Source organism: Eubalaena glacialis, chromosome 18 (genome assembly GCF_028564815.1).
Source record: "Eubalaena glacialis isolate mEubGla1 chromosome 18, mEubGla1.1.hap2.+ XY, whole genome shotgun sequence".
In the NCBI taxonomy this organism is placed as follows: domain Eukaryota; kingdom Metazoa; phylum Chordata; class Mammalia; order Artiodactyla; family Balaenidae; genus Eubalaena; species Eubalaena glacialis.
The window spans coordinates 65,177,572-65,201,546 of NC_083733.1; the positions used below are offsets into that span (position 1 = coordinate 65,177,572).

General features: G+C 40.7%; 1 protein-coding gene across 1 annotated transcript; it reads left to right on the forward strand.

Annotated features, from left to right (window-relative positions):
- The first annotated feature begins 510 nt into the window (after positions 1 to 510).
- On the forward strand, positions 511 to 18,001 carry LOC133077751 (zinc finger protein 347-like). The gene is given in 5 exon segments (XM_061172510.1): positions 511 to 630; positions 5,695 to 5,782; positions 10,812 to 10,938; positions 16,685 to 17,751; positions 17,753 to 18,001. Coding segments are annotated over 4 exon segments (1,458 nt in total). The 5' UTR covers positions 511 to 630; positions 5,695 to 5,767.
- Positions 18,002 to 23,975: the final 5,974 nt, after the last annotated feature.

Consider the following 23,975-nt stretch of genomic DNA (forward strand, 5'->3'; position numbering starts at 1 on the left):
GTAAGCCTTGAAAATAGCAGGTGAATAAAATGGAGAAGTCAATGAAAAAGCCGGATCTCCAGGGATTGGAGAGCAACCTAGGGAGAGCTGCCCTGGATCAGTGGTAGTAGGGAGAGCGGCAGTGGTGAGGCACTGCACAGAAAGTCTGGGACAGGATAAAAGGTGGAACCGTGGCCTTCAGAGCGTCCCGGTCCTGGGAGAGAAACAGAGGACAACTTGTGGCCAGCAGAGCAGAGGAAGAGAGAGAGCAGGAAGCAAGCACAGCCACCTGGGGTGCCCGAGAGTGGGGAGGAAGGGCGAGTAACAGGGACAGAAGGGGTGTAACGGGCCGGGCAGAGAGGGAGTAGAGTTGGGGGAAGAAAGAGGCAGAAATGTATGGATAGGCCAGCAGGAGCACCAGGAGAGTAGATAAGATCAAAAAGAAGGAGACAGAAACAGGGAAAGAAATAGACAGACAGGGGCTTCCCTGGTGGCGCAGTGGTTGAGAATCTGCCTGCCGATGCAGGGGACACGGGTTCGGGCCCTGGTCTGGAAAGATCCCACATGCCGCGGAGCAACTGGGCCCGTGAGCCACAACTACTGAGCCTGCGCGTCTGGAGCCTGTGCTCCGCCACAAAAGAGGCCACGATGGTAAGAGGCCCGCGCACCGCGATGAAGAGTGGCCCCCACTTGCCGCAACTAGAGAAAGCCCTCGCACAGAAACGAAGACCCAACACAGCCAAAAATAAAAATAAATAAATAAATAAAAATTTTTTTAAAAAAAGAAAAAGAAATAGACAATAAAATGGAAACACATAGTAGTGCAGGTAGGGGGCAAACTGGGTCCAGGTTGGGGGTGAGTTGATTGGATTTGGACGATTAAGTTATGGTATACTGATTTCTGGCTTTAGACTCTAATACATTGAAATTTTGCTTGCTTAAATTATACAGGTGAGGATTTGTATTGCAAAACTGTAAGGTTTGTGCATTTTGTAATTGTTTGTATGACAAGAAAACTTCCCTTTGCACTCCCTCTTCAGCCAAGGGGCAGTGAGTTGACTCAGACAGTTGTGGGTCACCCCCTTCCATTTCCTGGTGTAGGGTAGAGGACCCCGGAGAGACTAGTGGGGCAGGAAATGACTGACTCTCACTACATGCTGCTTCTTTAAAGAAACAGTAAAAATTTTGTTTAATGGACTTACTTTTTTCTCTCTGGTTTCTTTACATTTATGTCTTTTTTTTAACTTTGCATCTATCTTAGGGCATTAGATATCTAATTTCCTGCAAATAATTATTAACTTGTGAAATAAGTTTGGTGGCCTTATGTATTCTACTCATGTGATTCTTTTCTAAATATGATAAATCCTCAATTTTTTAAAAACATTGACAGCAGGATCTTTAGATTAAAAAAATTCACAAATTATTTCTTTTTATTGGTTCAGATATAATTGACACCTGAGTTCTTTCCCTGCTTTATCTTTATATACTGGTAAAGTTCTTTGGTAACTAGTAAATAATTTTAGACTCTTTTGATGAGTACTTGGTAGATATGTCAGTGATCTTTTATATTAACAGTCAAAACCTAGTTTAACCAGTTAGTCTAATATTTTTTTCCCCTTTTATTCTTCTATTCATGATGAAGTTTGCTCAGATCTTATTTCTAAGCTGAACGCTTGCAATGTTTTATGCACCAGCAACTATGCTTTTTCAATTGTTTATTTTTAAATGATTTTACTGTGATTTTTCTGGAAAAGAAGAATTACCTGTTTGGTGTCAGTGTGATCAGACCTTGAAAGAGAAGTTTCCTTTGATCAGGCACCTGAAAGATGGTGTTTTAAATGGGACAGGCGATAAGGACAGACTCTGCCCACCGACCCCTCAGGATCTCATTTCAGAATTCAGTTACACCTGATTCTGTTCACTCAACCAGGACTTTCTCAGAAAAGTCTCCCTTCTGGGCCTCAGGGCGCCCACTTGTAACATGGAGATGAGAGACTAGACCAGAAACTCTCAGTCAGAGTAACACTGACCCTGAAGTGATTGGCCAAATTGGGTGTGTGTCTGTGTGTGTCTTCTTTTTGGAGAGAGTGTCTAGTTTTACTTAGTATTGTATATGGGTCCCTGTCTTCCCACAGGCTCGGAGTAGAAGTGACCATTGTCAGAAATATTTCTCTGCATTAAATATAAATCTGAGGAGGGTTTATGCCAGTTCGGGCACTCAGACCTGCACTGGCTCTTACTTGCCCTCAGGACAAATCCCCGCTCCTCACGTGGCTCCTCAGCCCTGTGTCCTCCTCAGGGCCCTGCCGGCGTCTCCAGCCTCATCCTGGGAGCTGACCCTGTTCTCACGGTTCACCCTGCCCTGGGCACATTCACCTTTTGTCTGTTTCCCAAACACCAACACGATTTCTGTCTGACATCATAGTTCCTGTTCTTACCTTTTGCCTTGAAGTCACCATGGCTCAGGCCCTTTGTCTCCCTTCAGCTCTAGGCTCAGAGAGGGCTCCCCATCTCCTCCTGACGATCTGTGTCACATTTTATTGCCTCTGTATCAATCACCTTCAGCAGAAATGCCCGTCCCCATTGATGATTTGCAGTCTTCCTCCTTTTCCGTTCGTTGAAGGATGCAGTGTTCCTCTTGCCTGGATGGCGGCAGCATCTCCCTCTGGGGGTGTGTTTAGTGGCTGGGACTGTGGGTTGGGCTGAATAATCCTCAGGGGAGACCAGGGGAACAGGGTAGGTGATGAGGATGGTTCCTGCATTTGTTCTGGACATTTCAACTCTAATTGATTATTACCCCATGTGGCTGCTTAATTACTCAAAATAAGAGCAAAAAGATGCAGGGAGTGCTAACAAAGCCCTACAGAACTGATGTCCTCATGTAGTATGTTGAGGCGTCCCCATGTTTAGTGTGCTGTGTCACTGCTCCGCTATAGCCCCCAGTTGTTCCAGGCTGTGCACATACAGGGACCAGTTGCCTCCTTGGTCAGGTGGTTTGACTTCCCAACTGCTCAGAGTCAGGGATAGTGATTTCACTGTGGTAACTGTGGGCCAAAGTCCAGAACCTAAGGGGGAATGAAGGAGACTTCCCTCAAAGAGTTAGGGTATCTTTTAATTACCTGTGAGCTGGGAGAACAGGAGAGAAGAAACTTGGGGACCATCTGTCTTGGAGACAAGAAATCTGGGGACCGCTTGTCTTTGAGTCTCCCTCACTGAATTCAAATGTCCTTTGTAACTGGACTCCGTAACATTCTTACTTTCTTGTAAGTTTTCCCAGGAGGGCCAACTTTGTTGACCTGCATATTGAATGCCCAGTGTCCTTTCGGTGGCAGCTTGTGTGTATTCCTGTTGCGGTGGCTTTCCTGAGAGGTACTTTTGTCCTTTAGCCCTGTTTACCCATGAGTGCGAGGAGGAGCGGCAGAACGGTGGGAAAATTGGAGGAGAGCCTGCGGGAGGGATATGGCAGCAAGTGTGAGCTTCAAGATGAGCCCAGTGAATGGTGTATGCATTTGTCCCTTTTGGGCTCAAGGGATGTGTGGAACTCCTGGCAAGTAATGTCTCAGTTGTGGCTGGAGCACCTGGAATTGGGTTTATGGGTAGTTGTGGGGTGCCTTGCATGGTTTGAGGTGCCATAGTGTCTTAGCTCAGGTTCCCTGGGACCTAGCTGCTGAGACTGAGGTTTCCATTCATTGGTTTAATCTGGTCATGGTTCATGGCCATAGATGAAGAGGAACGAAGGCAGTGGTTTTAGGCACAGAAAATAATTTTCCTCCGATGTTAGAAGTATGGCCTGAGCTGAGCCCACAGGGATTCTTGGGTGCAGGAGGATGGGTGCCTTGTCCTCAGGCAATGGAGCTAGAGGGTGCCCTACAGCATCCACTCCGCAAGTGACTTATGTTGGGTATTCTGGGAGGTCAAGAATCATTGTGCAAGGATACTGCTTTGGGAAAGATCTCTGGTGTTCTCCTTAACTTGCTGCAAGTAATAAATCCTTCCTGCTCCAGAAAAAAAAAAGAGAGAGAGAAAGAGAGGAATCATTGTGCAGCTTTTAGACTAATATGGAGGTCATTTTGTTGTTTACCTTTGGTACTTTTTAGTATTTTGTGTTGCAGATAAAGAAATTTTCAGTTGCACTGTGAAAGACACGAAAGGGGAATTGGAGTGTTGCCTTGGGGGATGTTTGGGTCTCACTGGGGGATGTGCATCGTTGGAAACATCTTTCTTTTATATGTAGTTTTTGAAGATGACAATGTTTGGGCTGTGGTTACTGTGAGTGAAAATATGGTGTTTTGCATCTACTGGTTCCTTGGGTGTCTTATATGTGTTTTTCCCTCTGGCATGATTTATTAGAGTTTGGCATGTTTTCTGGTATTTTCTTGCACGATGAGTTGATCATTATGGGTTTTTATCGAGACTGTGTTGGACCCCATGAAAATCTGTAAGTTCATTTGAGTCCAGAAGGGAAATTATGAGTAGTAAGCTTCAAATGGCAGAAGGTTTTCATTAGGGAGATTTTGCTAGGTATATTTCTGTGGACAGAACCTGAGAGGGGCCATTAAGTTCTTTAATGTAGGGAGAGACTGTTCCAAGAATCAGAGGGCCAGCAACACCACAGTGATCAGTAGTACAGAGGCACATCCTTGGGAAGGTGTAGCCGCTACTTTCTTGCTGCCAGGCCAGTGCTGGTTCCTCTACGGTCCTCTCCCTACCTGTCTCAGAACACACACACACACACACACACACACACACACACACACACACACACAGACAATAGGGAACGCTTGTGCTTCCTTGGTGGGAATGTAAATGGTATGGCTATTACGGAAAACAATTTAGAGGTTCCTCTGTCTAGATATCCAAAGGAAATGAAATCATTATATTTAGGTAAATATTTGCAACATGTTCATCTAATGTTCATCGTGCTGACTATCGTTAATCATACTGTGTTTCTCTATACCTGGTATTTGCTGAGACAGTAACACTTGACTGTTCTTAGCACACAGAAATAAAATGGTCGTTGTGAGTTGATGGACGTGTAAAGCACTCTGTTGTGAATATTACACAATGTATACATCTGTCTAATAATCACATTGGATGCCTCATATGTACACCATTGTTATACATCTGTTATGCCTCAGTAAACCTGGAAAATGAAAAGCAAGTGGGGGCTGTGCTGGGCTTGCCTCCTCTGAGTGCCGCTCAACTCAGGCCTTTCCTTAGATCGATGAAGAATTTTGTATATACATGTTTTGTACCCTCTGACCAGGGATTCCTCTTCATACTGTCAGTGTGGGGGTCCAACCTTAACAATAGTTAAGGTTCCCGAGAATATTCCAATCCAGATCCATCACTGAACATCGTGACTCTGAGTCCCCCCGTTCCTGAGGGCTGAGATCTGGGCTGAGGCTGAGGGGCTCTGCTCTGCGTGGGGATGGATCAGGGCTGGTCTGTGACCTGCAGGGGATCATCGGGTCCAGCTGAGGTGCCCGCTGCTGCTGTGCACGTGAGGGCCTCACCAGGAGAGCTGAAGAAGGTGTGGGAAAATGCACGTGTTGGTCTCTGTGTGGGAGTTTACTGTCCTGAGCCCCTCCTGGGACAGTGGGCAGCAGGGGACTGTCTGTTCCACATGCTGAGGTCTTCCCTGTGTGTGTGGTGGTGACTCAGGAAGGGGCTGTGTTGATTCTAAGCATTCAACAGCCTGTTTTCCACTTTCAGGATCAATCTCTAAAGACTCTTGTCTGAGAAAGAAGCCCGGAAGAGGAGGGAGAGGAAAGAAAAGGAGTCAGAAATGGCTCTTTCTCAGGTAAAGTCATGTTCTCAGTTGTTTCTTCTGTCTGTCCTTCCTGAAATGCCCTTCTTTGGACTCGCTAATCTCTGACTCTGAAGTATCCTGCCTGACACCTGTACATTCATAGTCACCCGGGTCCTTCCCTCAGGGCCTGTCATCTCCACTTAGATCCCATCTCCCCATGACCCAGTGACCTGGAACTTGTGAAGAGGCTCCATTGGGTGTAGTCCTGGGCGGGGCTTCACACCCATGGATTGGAGACGTGGTGTCAGTGCTACTGGACAGCAGGGATTGCTTAGGGCCCCATCAGGATGCACTGTCTGCTCTCTGTAAACCAGGATAAAGAAGCTATACATTTATGTGCACAGTATCTGGTAAAATCTGGAAAACCGACCAATAAGAGGTAATTTGTTCTGTCTTTTTAACTTTTTTTTTTTTTTTTGCCACGCCCCACAAAGGCTTGTGGGAACTTAGTTCCCCGACCAGGCCCACTGCAGTGAACGCACCAAGCGCTAACCATTGGATCACCAGGGAATGTGTTATTCCATTCTTGAGTTTGAACTATGAAATCAACCTAAATCTCTGACAGTGGGAAATTCTTTAAATCACTTTCATCATCTCCATTCCTCAGAGGTTGTCTTTTCACTCTGTGGATTGTGTCCTGTGATACAGAAGTTTTTACCTTTGATGCAAGTAAGGTTCCATCTTCATTCTTTTGCTGGTATGTATATAGTTGCTCAGCATCATTTGTTATTGAGACTGTCCTTTCCCCTTTGTGTAGTCTTTGCACCCTTGTCTGTATATTTTATGTATATTCTCTGGATTATTTCTGGTATTCTAATCTCTTCCACTGGGTTATGTATCTGTGCTTATACCAGTACCACATCATCTTGATTACTTTGTAATATGTTTTGAAATCTGAAAACGATGTCCATCTTCTTTTTCAAGAGTATTTTGGCTGTTTGGGGTCCCTTGAGATTCCCTATGAATTTTAGTATGTTTTTTTTTTTTTAACTGCAAAAATTGCCTTTGAAATTTTGACAGGGATTCCATTGAATCTGTAGAACACTTTCAGTAATAAAGTCATTTTAAGAATATTAATTCTTCCAATTCATGAGTACAGGGTGTCTTTTTATTTATTTGTATATCCTTGGATTTCTTTTAGCAACATTTAGTAGTTTTCAGTGTGTAAGTCTTTCACCTCCTTGGGTAATTTTTTCCTAGTCTGTCTCTTGATGCTATAGTAAATAGTATTGTTTTCTAACTTTCTTTTGAATTTGTTCATTGTGTATAGCAAGGCAACTGATTTTTGTGTGCTGATTTTTTTTTTTTTTTGGCCATGCCTTGCGGTTTGTGGGATCTTAGTTCCCCCACCAGGTTTTGAACCCAGGGCCATGGCAGTGAAAGCACAGAGTCTTAACCACTGGACTGCTGGGGAATTCCCTGCTGCAATTTTTCCAAAGTTGTTTTTTCTTTTTTTTGTTTTGTTTTGTTTTGTTTTTTTTGGCTGCGGCAGGTGTTGTGGCACTCGGGATCTTCATTGAGGCGTGCGGCATCTTTCGTTGTGGCGTGCAGGGTCTTTCGTTGAGGCACATGCTCTTTGTTGTGGTGCATGGGCTTCTCTCTCTAGTTGTGGCGTGCGGGGTTTTTTTTCTCTCTCTCTCTAGTTGTGGCACACGGGTTCCAGAGTGCGTGGGCTCTCTCATTGAGGTGCAGATGAGAGGTGTAGTTTGCGGCACGCGGGCTCTCTCATCGAGGTGCACGGGCTTAGTTGCCCTGTGGCATATGGGATCTTAGTTCCCTGACCAGGGATTGAACCCAAGTCCCCTGCCTTGGAAGGTGGATTCTTTACCACTGGACCAACCGGGAAGTCCTTGAAGTTGTTTTTTGAAGTGGTAGTTTTCTCATGGAGCCTTTTTGGTTTGCACATGTAAAACCTTGTCACCTAGAGAAAAAGGTAATTTTACTTCTTTTTCAATTTGTATAACTTTGATTTCTTTTTCTTGTCTCATGGCTCTGGCTAGGACTCTCAGTACATTACTGAACAGCAGTACAGGGTTTGCATCTTTCCCCTTTTTTGTTGTAAGCATTTAGCATTGTAGACTTCCCTTTTACTATGGTTTTGACTGCCTGTTATAAATTTTGGTATGTTGTGTTTTTATTTTCATTCAGATATTTTTACAATTTCCTTGTGATTTCTTCTTTGACCCATTGCTTCTTTTTTTAAAAAATAAATTTATTTATTTCACTTTTGGCTGTGTTGGGTCTTCATTGCTGCGTGTGGGCTTTCTCTCGTTGCGGTGAGCAGGGGCTACTCTTTGTTGCGGTGCGCGGGCTTCTCATTGTGGTGACTTCTCTTGTGGAGCACGGGCTCTAGGCATGTGGGCTTCAGTAGTTGTGGCGCTGGGGCTCTGTAGTGGTGGTGCACGGGCTTAGTTGCTCCGCGGCATGTGGGATCTTCCCGGACCAGGGCTCGAACCTGTGTCCCCTGTATTGGCAGGCAGATTCTTAACCACCGAGCCACCAGGGAAGCCCGGACCATTGCTTCCTTAAGAATCAGCTGTTTAATTTGTACATTTTGGGGGTTTTCCTGTTTTCCCTCTGTTCATTATTTCAAGTTTCATTTCATTGTGGTTAGAGAAGATACTTTTTAGATCTCAGTCTCCTTAAATTTGTTAAGATTTGTTTTGTGGCCTAAGATGTTTTGTGGTCTGTCATGGAGAATGTTTCATGTTTGCTTGAGAAGGATGTTTTTTGGTGTTGGGTGGAGTGTTCTGTACATGTCTTTTAGGTACAATTGTTATTTAGTGTAGTTCAAGTTCTCTTTCCTTATAAGTTGTTTCCATGTGTAGATAAAACTAGAGTATTGAAGTCTCATACTGACATTTTGCTGTTGTCTGTTTCTGTTGTTCATATTTGGGCAAGCTCTAATGTTAGATGTATATATATTTATAATTGTTATATCTTCCTGGTGAATTGACTGTTTTAACATTATATAATATCCTTTGTCTCTTGTGTCAGTTTTTGTCTTTATTTTTTCTGATGTAATATAGTCACCCCTGCTCTCTTTAGGATGGACTATCTTTTCACATCCTTTCTCTGTTCTTAGATTTCTATGTCCTTAGATTTGTGAATGTTCACAGTTCCAACTCTCTGACACACTCTCTGTTTGTCTCTTGCCCTCTGTTTTCCTCCTGTTACTGCCTCTAATGGCTCCTGCTCAGGCACACTGTACCGTGGTGAAAGGCAGGCACCCTGGCCAGCCCCCTTCACTCCACTGTAACTTCAGAGGGAATGCGTCAAGTTTCCTTCTAATCATGACGTTTGGTGAAATATTCTTCCTTAATTACAATATGCTTTTTTCCATATTCTTTTTAGTCATGATATTTAATTCTCCAAGTGGTTTTTAACTTTACTAGTGTGATAATTTTTTTCTTAATCTCTTAAATTAGTGTATAATGGTAATAACTTTTCTAATTTTGAGTCAGTGTTTTATGTGTGGAATACAGAAATAAACTCTGCTTTGCATTTGTTAATACCTACCTATGTCAATATTGTGGTTTAAATTGTATTTATATATGAGTATTCAATAGAGATTGCAGTTAAAGGATCCTATTTTTTTCATGTTAGTACCATTTCATACAGTTGATACTTTTTCATCGTTCCAAAGATGCTGAAATTCACATAAATAAAAATGGTGACAAAAAAATAATGCAATAATATATCCAGAGACAACTTCTCTCGTTTCAGTTATTTGTGCATTTACATGTGTGTCCATGAGTTCATGGATGTGCAAGTCCATGGTTTTGATAAAAGACATCATAATTTTATAACTATGTACTGTATTTTATTGCAGTTGAAATTACATCATAAATATATTACATGGCCTTGAATTTTTCCTACACTATCCTGTTAATGTTTCAAATACTAGTAAGATTACTAACATGGGGCTTCCCTGGTGGCGCAGTGGTTGAGAATCTGCCTGCTAATGCAGGGGACACGGGTTCGAGCCCTGGTCTGGGAAGATCCCACATGCCATGGAGCAACTAGGCCCGTGAGCCACAACTGCTGAGCCTGCACGTCTGGAGCCTGTGCTCCGCAACAAGAGAGGCCGCGATAATGAGAGGCCTGCGCGCCACGATGAAGAGTGGCCCCCGCTTGCCGCAACTAGAGAAAGCCCTCGCACAGAAATGAAGACCCAACACAGCCAAAAATAAATAAATAAATAAATTAAAAAAAAAAAAAAGATTACTAACATGTTGTGTGTGTGTGTGCGTGCGTGCGTGCGCCTACATCTATAATGACCTTTTACTGCCTTTCTTGTTGTTCAACTTCTTTCAAGTTTTCTGGGAGAATCCTCTGGCAATGTGCTTCCAATGCTCTTCTGTTACTTCAGTTTTTGCTTCTTTATCTTCAGTTCAAGACCGTATCCACCTTAATTCAGATGCTTGCTGTATCATTTCTTAGCTTGAACTAAGTTGAGTTTCTCCAAATGTCTCTGACAGTTTTCTCCTCTGCAGGATGGGAACAGATCTTTCTCTACTGAGCTACAATGTTGATTAAAAAGTTCATATCTATAAAGCATTTAGAGTAATGCTTAGCATCTGTGAAGTATTCAAACACCTTTAGTCATTGCTGTTATTATCGTCATTGTAATTTAAGATTTTGATTTTTTTTTTAAAGCACTGTGGACTTTGTCATCTCTAAAGCCACCACTCATAGTGTAGTTCATCTAGATTTTGAATAGCACTCAGTGTGTAAGACATAATCTAACACTTCTGGATAGAGAACTCACTGTTGAATTTTATTTATATGTATTTCATGTATTGTCCACAAAAATGAAAAATACACATTGATTACAGGTTATCATAATCTCTATGAAAAAACAAAAGAAATTAAAATTAGAGACCCATGATTTCCCCAGATATCTTTATATGGATCTGTCAGAATACATACTTCAACTTGATCTTTTCACGTCTTCTCATTTTGTGTGCAAATAAGAATTCTCCTCATGGCCCCTTGGTGAAATGTGTTTTCATTTCAGGCACAGTTGACCTTCAAGGATGTGGCCATAGAATTCTCTCAGGAAGAGTGGGAATGCCTGGACCCTGCTCAGAGGGCCTTGTACAGGGACGTGATGTTGGAGACCTACAGGAACCTGGTCTCCCTGGGTGAGGATAACTTCCCTCCAGAAATTGGGATCTGCTCTTAAGTATCTTTGCATTTTCCATTGTGTGCCTCCTGGGAGCCCCTGTTTTGCTTGACTGATCTGAAATCCTTGTTGATTCAGAAATGGAAAGCTTCAGGATGCAGCATCAGGAGTTTAAACCTACCTTTTCCTGTGATGACCTGCCCACTTCATGATACATCAGGAGTTGTTCCAGAGCTTACATATATATAAAGCTCAATGGGAAACTTTTAATACACCCATTTTCCTGTTTCCTGCCCCTGTGCTTTTGATTTAGAAGTTTTAGGAAAAGAGCTACGTTTCTGCACATTATACTGTCCCCTGTGTATTCAGGAGGTAAAGAGCAGGTCAGGTTTTCGAGGTATTTTTCTGTTTCCATCTGTAGTCACCTCAATTCTCAGTTGAGCCAGAGAGCAGGGCTCTGGAAAAGCCCCAGCAAATCATGTCTCCTTCCTCTTATGTGGAGGAATTTCCGTCTCTTACCTGAGTATTTTACCCACTTTGTAGCGAGAGAGAGAGCCCTGGGCTGTGAAGAGTGATCTGAATACCTCTGGGGATGTATCAAAGTGTGAACACAGGTCAGGTCTCAGAAGGGCCGAGGGGAAGCCTCGTTATTAATCGTGTTTGGAGACCTTCCCCTCATCAGAGAGTTCTGCGGGAATACAAAATTTTACTTGTTGTTTGAACTCTCAGAGGAAATTTTTCTTCTCCGTAACTTATCCCTCTCTCCTTCCGCATGTGAAATGTGTTCTTTCACCCTCCAGTGGTGCTGCAGCTCCTACAGAGACAAAGGCCAAGGTCTTTATCACGATCTACAACCCTCTGCCATCTGGCTTCTGTGAGCTCCTGTTGCTTGACTTAGCAGAGCATGAGGTGGACTTTTTCAAAGGGGCCTCTTGCCCCCTCATCTCTCCTCGACTTCATTCCATTGGATGCTCAGTTCTCAGTCCACATAGATAAGAGCTGATGCCTCCAGACTCCAATCCCGGAACCTTTCCCGGTTCCATCCCCATTGGATGTTTTTAGGAGACCTCATCAGAAGATGGGAGACACTGGCTGCTCTTTCATTCCATGTGGCACCTCAGAACCTGCATGGAGCTGTCTCAAGCCCCGTCTGCCTGTTTAGATCCCTCCTGCATTTCTTCTGTTCTGCTTTGGCCACATTCTTCAGGCTTGTGTGTAACAGGGAGGTGCATTCTATCTTCTGTAATTATTACTTAGGAAAACTAAGGACAGTGGACAGAGAGATCACCTCTTTGATCCCCAGTCCTACTGAGGAGCATATATGTGTCTTTCAGGCTCTTAGTTTGGCATCTGTGGCTAGAGCATATCGTTGCATCTGAAGGTTCTATGATGTCTGACACACATATCTTATATTTTTTTCACTCCTGTACTGCTCTACCTAGTCTGGGAATGTATTCTCTTCCTGATTTCATACTCTCCTAAGTTTGTGTGATTTTGCCTCTGAAACTTGTCTATGAAATACATAGAACTAGGCTCTGAAATTTTATCCAGAATCTTTGGTGTGATAGTCCACCCTTCGTTAATCAACAACTTCTGGTGGACTTTCTATAGCGTGGGTTTACTGGGTGACAGATAATTTTGAATGAGAATAGTATCCCTCATATATTGTAATATTTTCCTGCTATATAGAAAATCACCACTTAAAGCTATAGTGAAGTGGTCTGCATATTCTATGATATGAAATAGAAAGTATCACCAGAGCCTGGCTGATAAATCTTTCCAGGTTTTTTTCTGGTTTTGAGCAATGTCACAAAAGCCTGTCTCAAGGGCACTGTGATAGTGGTGTTCACATGTACTGTGACCATCCCCTTTCACGCTCAGTAAATGGAGAATAGGAACTTCTCCTCAGGATAACATTGCCCAAGTTCACATCCTCCTGTTTGTGAGGCTGTTGTGTAAACTGTTGTTGACACCATTTTGGGGTCACCTGTGTGCTATTGTTCTTTCTACATCAACAGCTAATTTTGAAACATCTAAATCAGAGAACTTATGAAGTGGAGTGATACCTTCAATCTGAACCATAATTCGTTTTGTTTTATTTAATAGACTGCCCTTCCCCCATTGAGTGGTCCTGATATTCCTGTGGAACATCATTTGACCACATACACAAGAGTTTATTTCTCTTGTCTCTGTTGTATGCCACTGGTCTCTCTCTGTCTATGCTAGTACCATACTGCTTTGGTTAGTTTAGGTTTCTAAGAATTTTGAAATAATTGTGAAACCTCCAACTTCATTCTTTTCAACCTTGGTTTTGCTATTGAGTGTCTTTTGAGATTGCATTTGAATCTTAGGATGGATTTATCTGTTTCTTCGAGACACACTATTGGGATTTTATTAGGGATTGCGTTGAATCTGTTGATCACTTAGGGTAGTATTTACATACTGACAATATTTACTTCTAATCCATGAACTTAGGATATCTTTGCTTTAATTTGTGTCTTTTCAAATATTTTTCATCTGTGTTTTTAGTTTATAGTGCATATATCTTTCCCTTCTGTAAAGTTTTGCCAAGTACTTTATTTTTTTGATGGTGTTGTAAATGGAATTGTTTTCTGAATTTCCTTCTTGATTTTTTATTGTCAGTGTATAGAAACAGTATTGATTTTTGTTTGTCAATTTTATATATTGTCATCTTTCTGAGTTCATTATTTCTATCAATTTTTTTTTTGAGAATCTTCATGGATTTTTATTTATTTATTTTTTATTTTTTATTTTTTTGCCGCGCTGCATGGCTTGTGGGATCTTAGTTCCCATACCAGGGATCGAACCCAGGCCCCCAGCAGAGGAAGCATGGAGTCCTAACCACTGGACCACCAGGGAACTCCCCAGGGCTTTTTACTTATTAGATTATTTCATTTGTCAAAAGAGATAGTTTTGCTTCTTTCTGCTATTGGAATTGTTGTTTTTATGTCTTTTTCTGCTACCTACGTGTACTTGCTAGGAATTCCAGTAATTTTTTTTTAGAAATACTGAGTGCAAGTGTCCTTGTCTTTTTCTTGATCTTAGAGGAAAAGCTTTAAGTCATTCCCCATTGAGTATGATGTTAGCTGTGGGCTTTTAATACATGTCCTTTACTATGTTGAGGTCATTTTTTTCTATTTCTAGTTTACTGAGCGTTTTTATCATGTTTTTAGCGTTTCCCCGTGAGTCCACCTCTGGTAATTGGGAGGCTCCTTCCAGCTCAATCTCAATGCAATGTGAGAAGGAGGTGGGGAGTCGCAGGCCAGGAAATTGTCATGAACTTTCCTACATTTTTCGGTTTAGTGTTTTCAGGATAGGCAATTGCCTGGGTGCTGCCACTTTTTTTTACTGGTTTGTAGAGTTTTCCCAAATTCCTTTTTGTTTATTGTTTTTAACTTGGCTTCCTCATGGCTCTAATGAGTGCCTGTGGTTTACTGTTCTGCTGACATCACTCCTCACGGTTTTGTTTTTCTTTGCAGAGTTTGTGTTAAGAAATGTAATGATATGATTTTCAGTATTTAGAGAGGCCAGCTAAAAGACCAGTGTCATGTTTAATAACAAGGAGTGTTAACATAAACATTTTATATACCAAATTATGTTATGTAATCGATATTTTCGTCAGTAACATTTTTTTCTTTCTTTGCTTACTTAACGATTGTGATCCTATCCTGAAATTGCTCAGGCTCTCTCAAACGCTTTCTGCTATCTTTGTTTCCCCATACAAACCCTGCTCACCCAGCCAGGAGGTCTTCCTTCTGAAATCACGACCTCCCTACTTTACAGTAGTGTTGATCTGACTACTTTGTTCTGCATGTGTGTGTACAGAATAGAGTGGTCCGTCTCCTTCTGGTGGTCTTCTCCTGGTTTTTCCTTCTGCTTTCTGCTAAGAACATTATTGCACCATCTCCTTGAATATTATATATATTTTTATTGAATACGTGCATGGAAATACAGCTGTTGGAATTTGATACCTTGCATAGCAAATAGTGTAATAGATTTAAAGTTAATTTCTTTCTACAGTGTTTAAATCTCTTTCAGTTCTTCCCATACTCATAGTATAATTCCCATAGTTAAAAAACTCTGTGCTCCACTCAGGCCCTTTCTCAGTCCTGACCTTTCCTTACATGGTACCTTGATGTGGATGGAAAGATTGTTATTTCCTAGCACATTTAAGTTATTCTCCTGAACTTCCCAATTTCTACAGCACTCCTTCACCCATCCCTCCACCTTCCACATCACTCACACTGTAAAAATAATGCCTCTATATATATTGAACAACTGTCTCATGACACAACCTAAATCATTTTGTGTGTAGCTGTGATGACTCAGAAACCATTTCCAGGAGGGGTGGCTGAATAACCTTAGTAGTTATCCAGCTCACTTCTTGCATCTCCCTTGAAGTTTTCTTTCTCAACTCCTGATATTTGTTGTAGTATTTTGTAATCTATACTGCTTGGGTGGGCGGTCATGTTTAAGAATATGTTGTCTCAGTCTATTGGTCAAGGTTCACATCATGGTTCTCACTACTTTCTGCGTCAATTGGGGTCATGTACATAAACCTGTGATTCCACTTTCCTTACTTAAAAAATTCTGATAATTTTCCTCAAGCCTTTCGAAAGAAACTAGTAATGTTAGACGGCTTGAAATAGTGGGGGGTTTTGGGGGGGGTTGTTTGTTTGTTTGTTTGTTTTGGCCACACCACGCTGCTTGTGGGATCTTACTTTCTCAACCAGGAGTGGAACCTGGGCCCGTGGCAGTGAAAGTGCTGAATTCTAACCACTGGACTGCCAGGGAATTCCCAGAAATAGTGCATTTTTTATATTAATGAATCAAAAGTGGCTTTTGTGTAAAAAAGATATATTAATATTCTGGCATGTTTATTATGATGTCCCTTTTTTTGCCTTATATATTGTATGCCTTTCTTTTGCAATTTGTTGCATGAACCTAGTTAAATAAATTCACAGATTGCTCTCTCTTCATTACATATATTTTGGAGCCAATGAACTGGATATTTTAGGGCACTGAACAGGTAGGGAGTTGTTCTATTTAATGGCTGTTAATATAACTGGAGAATATTTCATTTATTGATATTTAATTGTGATATACAGAAGGTGGTCTTTCAGAATGTTTTATGCTTCTTCCTGGGTACATAGCTTTACAGCACGTTTTTAGAAGAACATTTTGTTTTTTAAAATACTGTTTTATCATAGTCACCATTTTCTCTAAGCTATATTTGTTTCCCAATTGGAAACCGCCTCTCCTTGAGATTATTCATTGAATAAGTTAGTTTTGGATTATTTACTGTTACAGTTATTTACTGTCTGTTTTTTTAGCATTCATTTCTATTTAACAGGTATGCACAATATATGTATAGTATAATATTCTTTTCTCCTCAGTTACGAGGCACCAGTATGTTTACTGCTAATTGGTATGTGCTTTGGTGTCATGGTTGAAAAATACACTTTCTTTGATAGCTAACAGAAGTTTTTCCAATGTGAGTGTTTTTATCATAGGTTGTTTGAAAATTGGGTGCCCTAAATTTAAGTGGAATTACCTCGGATCACTTTATCTTTAGTAAAGAATCATTCCTTTTGTGTTTATAAAGGTTTTAATATCATGGTTGGGAATTTTCATAACTCTGTTTTGTGTAAGTACTAATTTTGGTGTAATATCATGTATTTAACATGAACTATTTACTTATGAATTGGGATGATAGGATACTTATGGTTCTTTATGTCTTGTAGATATCTCTCACGTACATGTGATCAAGAAATTACAACTAAATGCAAACACTGATAGAGCAGAAGTATTCCAAACACTGATATTGGGAAGACATGAAAGGAATAAAATCAAGCATTTTTACCTCAGGGAAATCCAGGAAAATATACATGACTTTGAGTCTCAGCCAAGAGATGAGGAAAGAAATTATAAAGGAATGCCTATAAACCATAACAAAAAGCTGACTGATAAGAGAGATCGACATGGTAGAAGCATTGCAGGAATCAAGCCTATTGAAAACAGGCTGGCATTAAGCTTTCAGGATGAACTGCATATTTTCAAAAGTGAAGAGAAAATTGATGAATTTAATCCAGCTGACAAGAGTATCAGCATTAGTGCCTCATTTTCACCACTTCAAGGAACTTCTCCTACTGTCCAAACCACCATTTCTAATTCATACGAGAATGATTTTATGCATCCTTCAATACTGACACAAGACCAGAGTGCATGCATGGAAAGCCCTTACAAATGTAATCAGTGTGGCAAAACCTTTCATCGGGGCTTAAATCTCACTCAGCATCAGTTGATCCATACAAAAGAGAAAATATTTAGTTGTGATGTATGTTGCAAAGTCTTTAGTCGAAATTCAGACCTTGCAATTCATCGAACAATTCATACTGAAGAGAAATCTTACAAATATAACGAGTGTGGCAAAACCCTTAATCATGGCTTGCACCTCACTGGACATCAGATAATCCATACAAAAGAGAACTTATATAAATGTGATGTATGTGAAAAAGTGTTTAGTCAAAGTTCATACCTTGCAGTTCATCAGAGAATTCATACTGGAGAGAAACCATACAAATGTAATGAATGTGGCAAGGTCTTTAGTCAGAATTCATACCTTGCAAAACATCGCAGAATTCATACTGGAGAGAAACCTTACAAATGTAATGAGTGCGGCAAGGCTTTTAGTCAAAAAGGAAACCTTGCAAGTCATCAGAGAATTCATACTGGAGAGAAACCTTACAAATGTAATGAGTGTGGTAAGGTATTTAGTATTAGATCAACCCTTGTCAGTCATCAGATAATTCATACTGGAGAGAAACACTACAAATGTAATGAGTGTGGCAAAACCTTTTATTTTGGCTCACACCTCATACAACATCAAATCATCCATTCAGGAGATAAGCCATATAAATGTGATGTATGTGGCAAAGTCTTCGGTCAAAATTCATACCTTGCAGTTCATCGGAGAATTCATACTGGGGAGAAACCTTACCAATGTAAAGACTGTGGCAAAATCTTTAATCACAGCTCAAACCTCAGGAGACATCAGATAATCCATACAGGACAGAAATTATGTAAATGTGATATATGTGGCAGAGTCTTTAGTTATAATTCATACCTTGCAATTCACCGGAGAGTTCATACTGGAGAGAAACCTTACAAATGTAGTGAGTGTGGCAAGGTCTTCAATCGGAATTCAAATCTCGTAATTCATCAGAGAATTCATACTGGAGAGAAACCTTACAAATGTAATGAGTGTGGCAGCTGCTTTAGTCGAAAAGCATACCTTGCAAAGCATCAGAGTGTTCATACAAAAGCGAAACCTTACAAAAGTAAAGACTGTTGAAAAACCTTTACTTAGATCTCAACTCTCACCACATATCAGGTAATAAATACAAAGGGGGAATCATATTAACATGATATATGTGGGAAGGTCTTCACTCAAAATTGACACTTTGGGCTTCCCTGGTGGCACAGTGGTTGAGAATCCGCCTGCCAATGCAGGAGACAAGGGTTCGATCCCTGGTCTGGGAAGATCCCACATGCTGCGGAGCAACTAAGCCCGTGCGCCACGACTACTGAGCCTGTGCTCTAGAGCCCGCGAGCCACACCTACTGAGCCCGCATGCCACAACTACTGAAGTCTGTGCGCCTAGAGCCCATGCTCTGCAACAAGAGAAGCCACCGCAATGAGAAGCCTGCGCACCACGACGAAGAGTAGCCCCTGCTCGCTGCAACTAGAGAAAAGCCTGCATGCGGCAATGAAGACCCAATGCAGCCTTAAATAAATAAATAAATAAATAAATAAATAAATAAATAAATAAATAAATTTTTGAAAAATCCTTAAAAAAAAACAAAACAAAATTGACACTTTAAATTCATGGGAGATTCATAGTGGAGAGAAACTATGCACATGTCATGAGTGTGGCAAAGCCTCACCATCACATAATCTATACTGGACAGAAACTCTAGAAATGTATTGAATTTCTCAAAGTCTTCAGTCAAAATTCATACCTTAAGGTGCACTGAAGTTTCATACTGGAAAGCTGCCTGACAAATATGATGAGTGTGAAAAATCCCTCAGTGTACTCAGAAGCTTATCTTACTGTCAGGTAATCCACATTGATGACGAACTTTAAGCAAGGGTTTTAGCAGCTGTCCACGTCTTAGGCTTCACTGAAAATATTCTGGAGAGAAACCGGGTAGGTGTGTTTAGTATGACCAGTCCTTAGACAAGGAAGTCATTCACCAAAGAATTCATTCTGGAGATTACCTCACAAATGCTATGAATGGGCAAAACCTTTACTCAGGGCTCACATCCCGCCAATCATCAGATAATCCATACTGGGGAGAACATTACAGATGTACCGAATGTGGCAAAGTTTCGAGTTAGTGCTCACTTGTCACTAGATATTGGAATATTTATCCTGGAGAGAAACCACTCAAATATTATGTGTGTGGTAAGGATTTTACACAAAGATCACAAGATGGGAAGGTACTGGAACTATCCCTTACTAATGCAACTAGTGTGGCAAAATCTTTACCTTGAGTTCAAGTATTAGGCAACAGTGGAGAGTCCATTGAAGAGAAACACTACAAATGTATGAGCAGAGGCTTTATCCTGGCTGCACAATTCACCAGACTTCTCAATATATATCTTTGAGAGGAACCACACGAGCTAATATGTGTGCTAAGGCTTGTACTTAAAGATGAAATTTCTGAAACAGAGAGGATTTAGTTTGGAGAGCAACGTTTCAAATGTAATGAATGTTGTAAAAGTTTTCATCAGGTATCTACACCTTTAGTGTAATGATAAAATTCATACAGGTCGGAAACTGTAGAGATTTACTGAACGTGGAAAGAATTTGATGAAACGATGGGTCCTGAGGTTTCACCACAGAACTCATGTGAGGGATAATCCTTACAAATGTAATGAATTAGGTAAACTTTTTGTGCCATTCTTAAATCAGCCTACATATCAGAGAATCTATACTAGGCATAAGTACTTCTCCAGGGTTAATGTGAGATTGTTATGTACCTTAGAATCATTACAAGTCACAGTATGTTAAAAATTATGAAATGGTATGTATATGACAGGAAGAATAACGTGTAAATAGCCAATTATCTTCACTGTAAATATTCTGTTAACTGAATTTTATTGAAAAAGCCACATTACTATTTATGCCTTTCAACCTGAAGTTTGAAGTCTGTTGATCTTATGCCTTCATTACAGGCCTTTGATGATTGTCTCTGGGAAGGAATCAGTAACGTAAGGGGGCCAACTTCATTAGGTGTGGTTCATTCACATCCATGTTCCCTGGAAAAACAAGGCCCCTGAATTACCAAATTCAATAGTTGTGAATCAGCAATAGGGAGGAGCAGAGAATAATATAAAACTGCCTTGACTCATCATGCTTCTTATGTTCAGGGTCCATGGATAGGTCACTGTGGTTACAGGACAGAATGCTCTACCAGCTGACCATCAACAGAGCAGGAAGGACATAAAGGGACTGGACTTGCCATGAGAGGAGAGTGACAGGTTGCTAGGGACTGATTATGTGGTAGGAACGATGTGTCGGAAAAGTTAGTCACCTCTTCCACTGCATGTGAATAGGTGGTGTTTGCATCTATGTTTAATGAGAAATTAGACTCATTCTTGGGAATTGAAGGGAGAGCAGTAAACGTTAGAGGAAATTTTAATTACTGGGTGAGGCTTGGTGGAGGATAAGCTTACGGTTTGAATGTCCAGTTTCTCTCAAAGGAAGGAGCCCTTAGGCTTTTTTATCAGTTTGTCCAGATAGGCTGAATAAGAAGAGGTTTTCCTGAGGATTAAGAGGTGTCAATAGTCAAACATCAAAAAATGGAGTCAGGGGAGTTCCCTGGCAGTCTGGTGGTTAGAACTCCGCGCTCTCACTGCCGTGGGCCTGGGTTCAATCCCTGGTCGGAGAACTAAGATCCCACAAGCCGCATGGTGCAGCCAAAAAAAAAGAAAAAAAGAAAAGAAAAGAAAAAATGGAGTCAGACTCTTTAATAAAACACTGAGGCAGAGCCCCCTCGCCTACCCACCTGTATCCCTTACAAGTGTCCTATGTTAATAAGTCTACTTCTTGCCTGTCACTTGACCTCTCGCTGAATTCCTTCTGCGCTGAGACACAAAGAACCTGAGGCTCAGTGAGTCTAGAGACCAGATACTGAAACCCCCACCAGGTGGGAGAAATGAACCGTGTGCTACCCACAAGCATGTACGCCCCAGACTGGTGGGAAGGAGAAGGTTGAGGATGTTGACTCCCGCTTACCTCCCCACCAACCAATCAAAAGAATGTCCACGAGCTGACCACGCCCTCTCTGAACCATTACTATAAAACTCACTACCCCCTCCAGGTTGGGACACACAGTTTTGAGGGCATTAGCCTGCTGTGGCCCCTTTGCCTGGCAGAGCAATAAAGCTGTTCTTTACTTCACCCAAAAAGAAAAGAAAACAAAACAAACACTGAATGCTTACTCTTGAAATTCCTGAGTTCTTGACTTGGCAAACCATACTTTTCTTCATGCTAATAACTTCTTACATTTCTTTTCCTGCAGCACACATACATTCCATTGTTCAATATGGTTCTTGAAAATATTTGTAAAATACTATTTGGATAACTTGTCAGAGATATTTTTACCTTAGTTTAATAAAATTAATGTTTGGAAATGTTTATTAGATAATATAACTAAGCAATTTACTCAAAGAGCAATTTTCTAAATGCTATTAAAATTTGAGTTTCAAATTATGCTAGTACACAACGTGTTACATTGTTTTCTACTGTAATAAAAAATGTTTTGAATTGTTTCCTTAGCGATAATTTTTTCTGTCACATATATTTCTCCTGTTTTATAGCATGGGATATGTAAATTAGTGGGTTGTTTTGGGACTTCTGTGACATGATAATGCCCATAAGGCAATGACAGGTACAAAGTAGGTGCATTATAAATATGAAGAAAAACTGTTACTTTTAGGGCTTTAGTTCAGTGAAAAAACTGGAATGGCAAAATGGTGACATGAAATCTCTCTTGTGGGAGTTGGCTGTGGTCAGGTACTTGAAAATCAAGTGTGTGGAGTTGAACAAACATGCAGTGAAGTGAAAGAAATTATAAGGATGAATGAGATAGACTGCAGAATTCCAATTATAGTTTGTGACAAGGAGAGAATCTCCATTCCCAAGTGTCTGGAAGCTGTGCTGCCCTTTCCTATTGATATGTTCACATTCAGAACCAGAAGACCTTGCAGAGAAAATAACATTTGTGCTACTTTTAGTATGTCAACTGACACCCAGTATCCTCCACATAGAATTTGTTCCCAACCAAGAATAATGTATTTTTCTTTGATAAGTGATCTTGATGATTATTATTTATTTATTTATTTATTTATTTATTTAGGCTGTACCATGTGGCTTGTGGGATCTTAGTTCCCCAACCAGGGATTGAACCTGGGCCCCGGCAGCAAAAGTGACGAGTCCTAACCACTGGACCGCCAACGAATTCCCTGACTTATATTATCTTTAATATGAATTCTTTCTATGATTCATTTCTGTTAGTAATATTTTATGATGAATTTTTGAATCTTCATGTGGGATTTAATTGGTCATTTTGTTTACTTTCTTTTTCTATTAACTTTGTCTAGTTTTTTATCCTAGTAATACTGGCCTTATAAATTGAGTTGACAAGTACTCCCTCCTTTTCTTGTCTTAAAAAAGAAATTTTATAGCCTGCTGTATAGCACAGGGAACTCTACTCCATACTCTGATGGCCTATATGGGAAAAGAATCTGAAAAAACAAAACAAAAAAAAGAGTGGATATATGTATAACTGATTCACTTTGCTGTACACCTGAAACAACATTGTAAATCAACTATACTCCAATAAAAGTTTAAAAATTAAAAAAGAAATCATATGGAATTACTGGTAATTCTTCTTTATAAATTTGATAGAATTGTTGAATGCCATCGTTGTGACTTTGTTAAATTACCTTTTGTAAAGTTGAGCCCCTGAGTGTTGAAAGTTAGGCAACAACTCCACGAAAGACTGCAAGAGAAAGTGAAATGGAGACGTTTATTACTCACAGATTCTGGAGGAGCTACAAGGTATAGCTGGAGGGAACATATAAGAAGTCCAGGCAGGGTCTAGGCAGAGAGTATGGGGCCGGACCTGGGGCGTAAACCTTCTTTAGGGTCCATGGATAGGCTGTTTAAATGGAATTGGTGAATTCAAACCAGAAAGAATAGGAATTACTAAGCTTCAGTGGGGGAAGGGGAGCCAGAGTTAAAGAAGAACCAGGGGAAGGCCAGGGGTGATGGGGAAGTGTGGTTGTCACGAGGGCAGTCCAAGGAGTCATATCCCTGTGACTCTGGGCTGTTAACCCAGGATGTGCTGTCAAAGGAAAGGCTGGTGTCAGTTCACGGCCCCAGCAGGCCACTAGACTACACCAAATAGATACTGAAACAGCCATATTATGGAGTAGTTTATCTAGGATCTCACAGTCACCATCTCAGCTTGCAGACTTCTTTCTTGGGTAGTGGGGATTTTGAAATTTAAAATTTACTTTGTAATTCAAGGTAGTTATTCAAATAATCTGTTTCACATTGGTGATTTGTTTTAGGTTACTCGTTTCATGGAATCAGTCCATTTCATCTTAGTTTTTAAGTATTATTTTGTAGAGTTTTTGTAATAGTTCATTTCTATCCTTTCCTTGTCTGCATGTTCTGTAGTGATATTCCCTATTTTATCTAATAATCAGTAGTTTCATTTAGTGTGAACAAAGGAGGGAAAAATCATTTCTGAGAAAAGCTGCAGTTATCATAGATACTAATATTATTTACAATCATTTATCACCCTTCTGTGAGATCATACATGTCTGCCCTTTGATATCAGTCTTGGCCACTTGACTTAGGCAATCCTTCCTTTCACTTGAGAAGATTGCACTTCCTTGCCCATTTTATGCAAGCTTGGCTTTTTGAGTTCCTGGGCCAATTTGGTGTGAGTAGAAAGG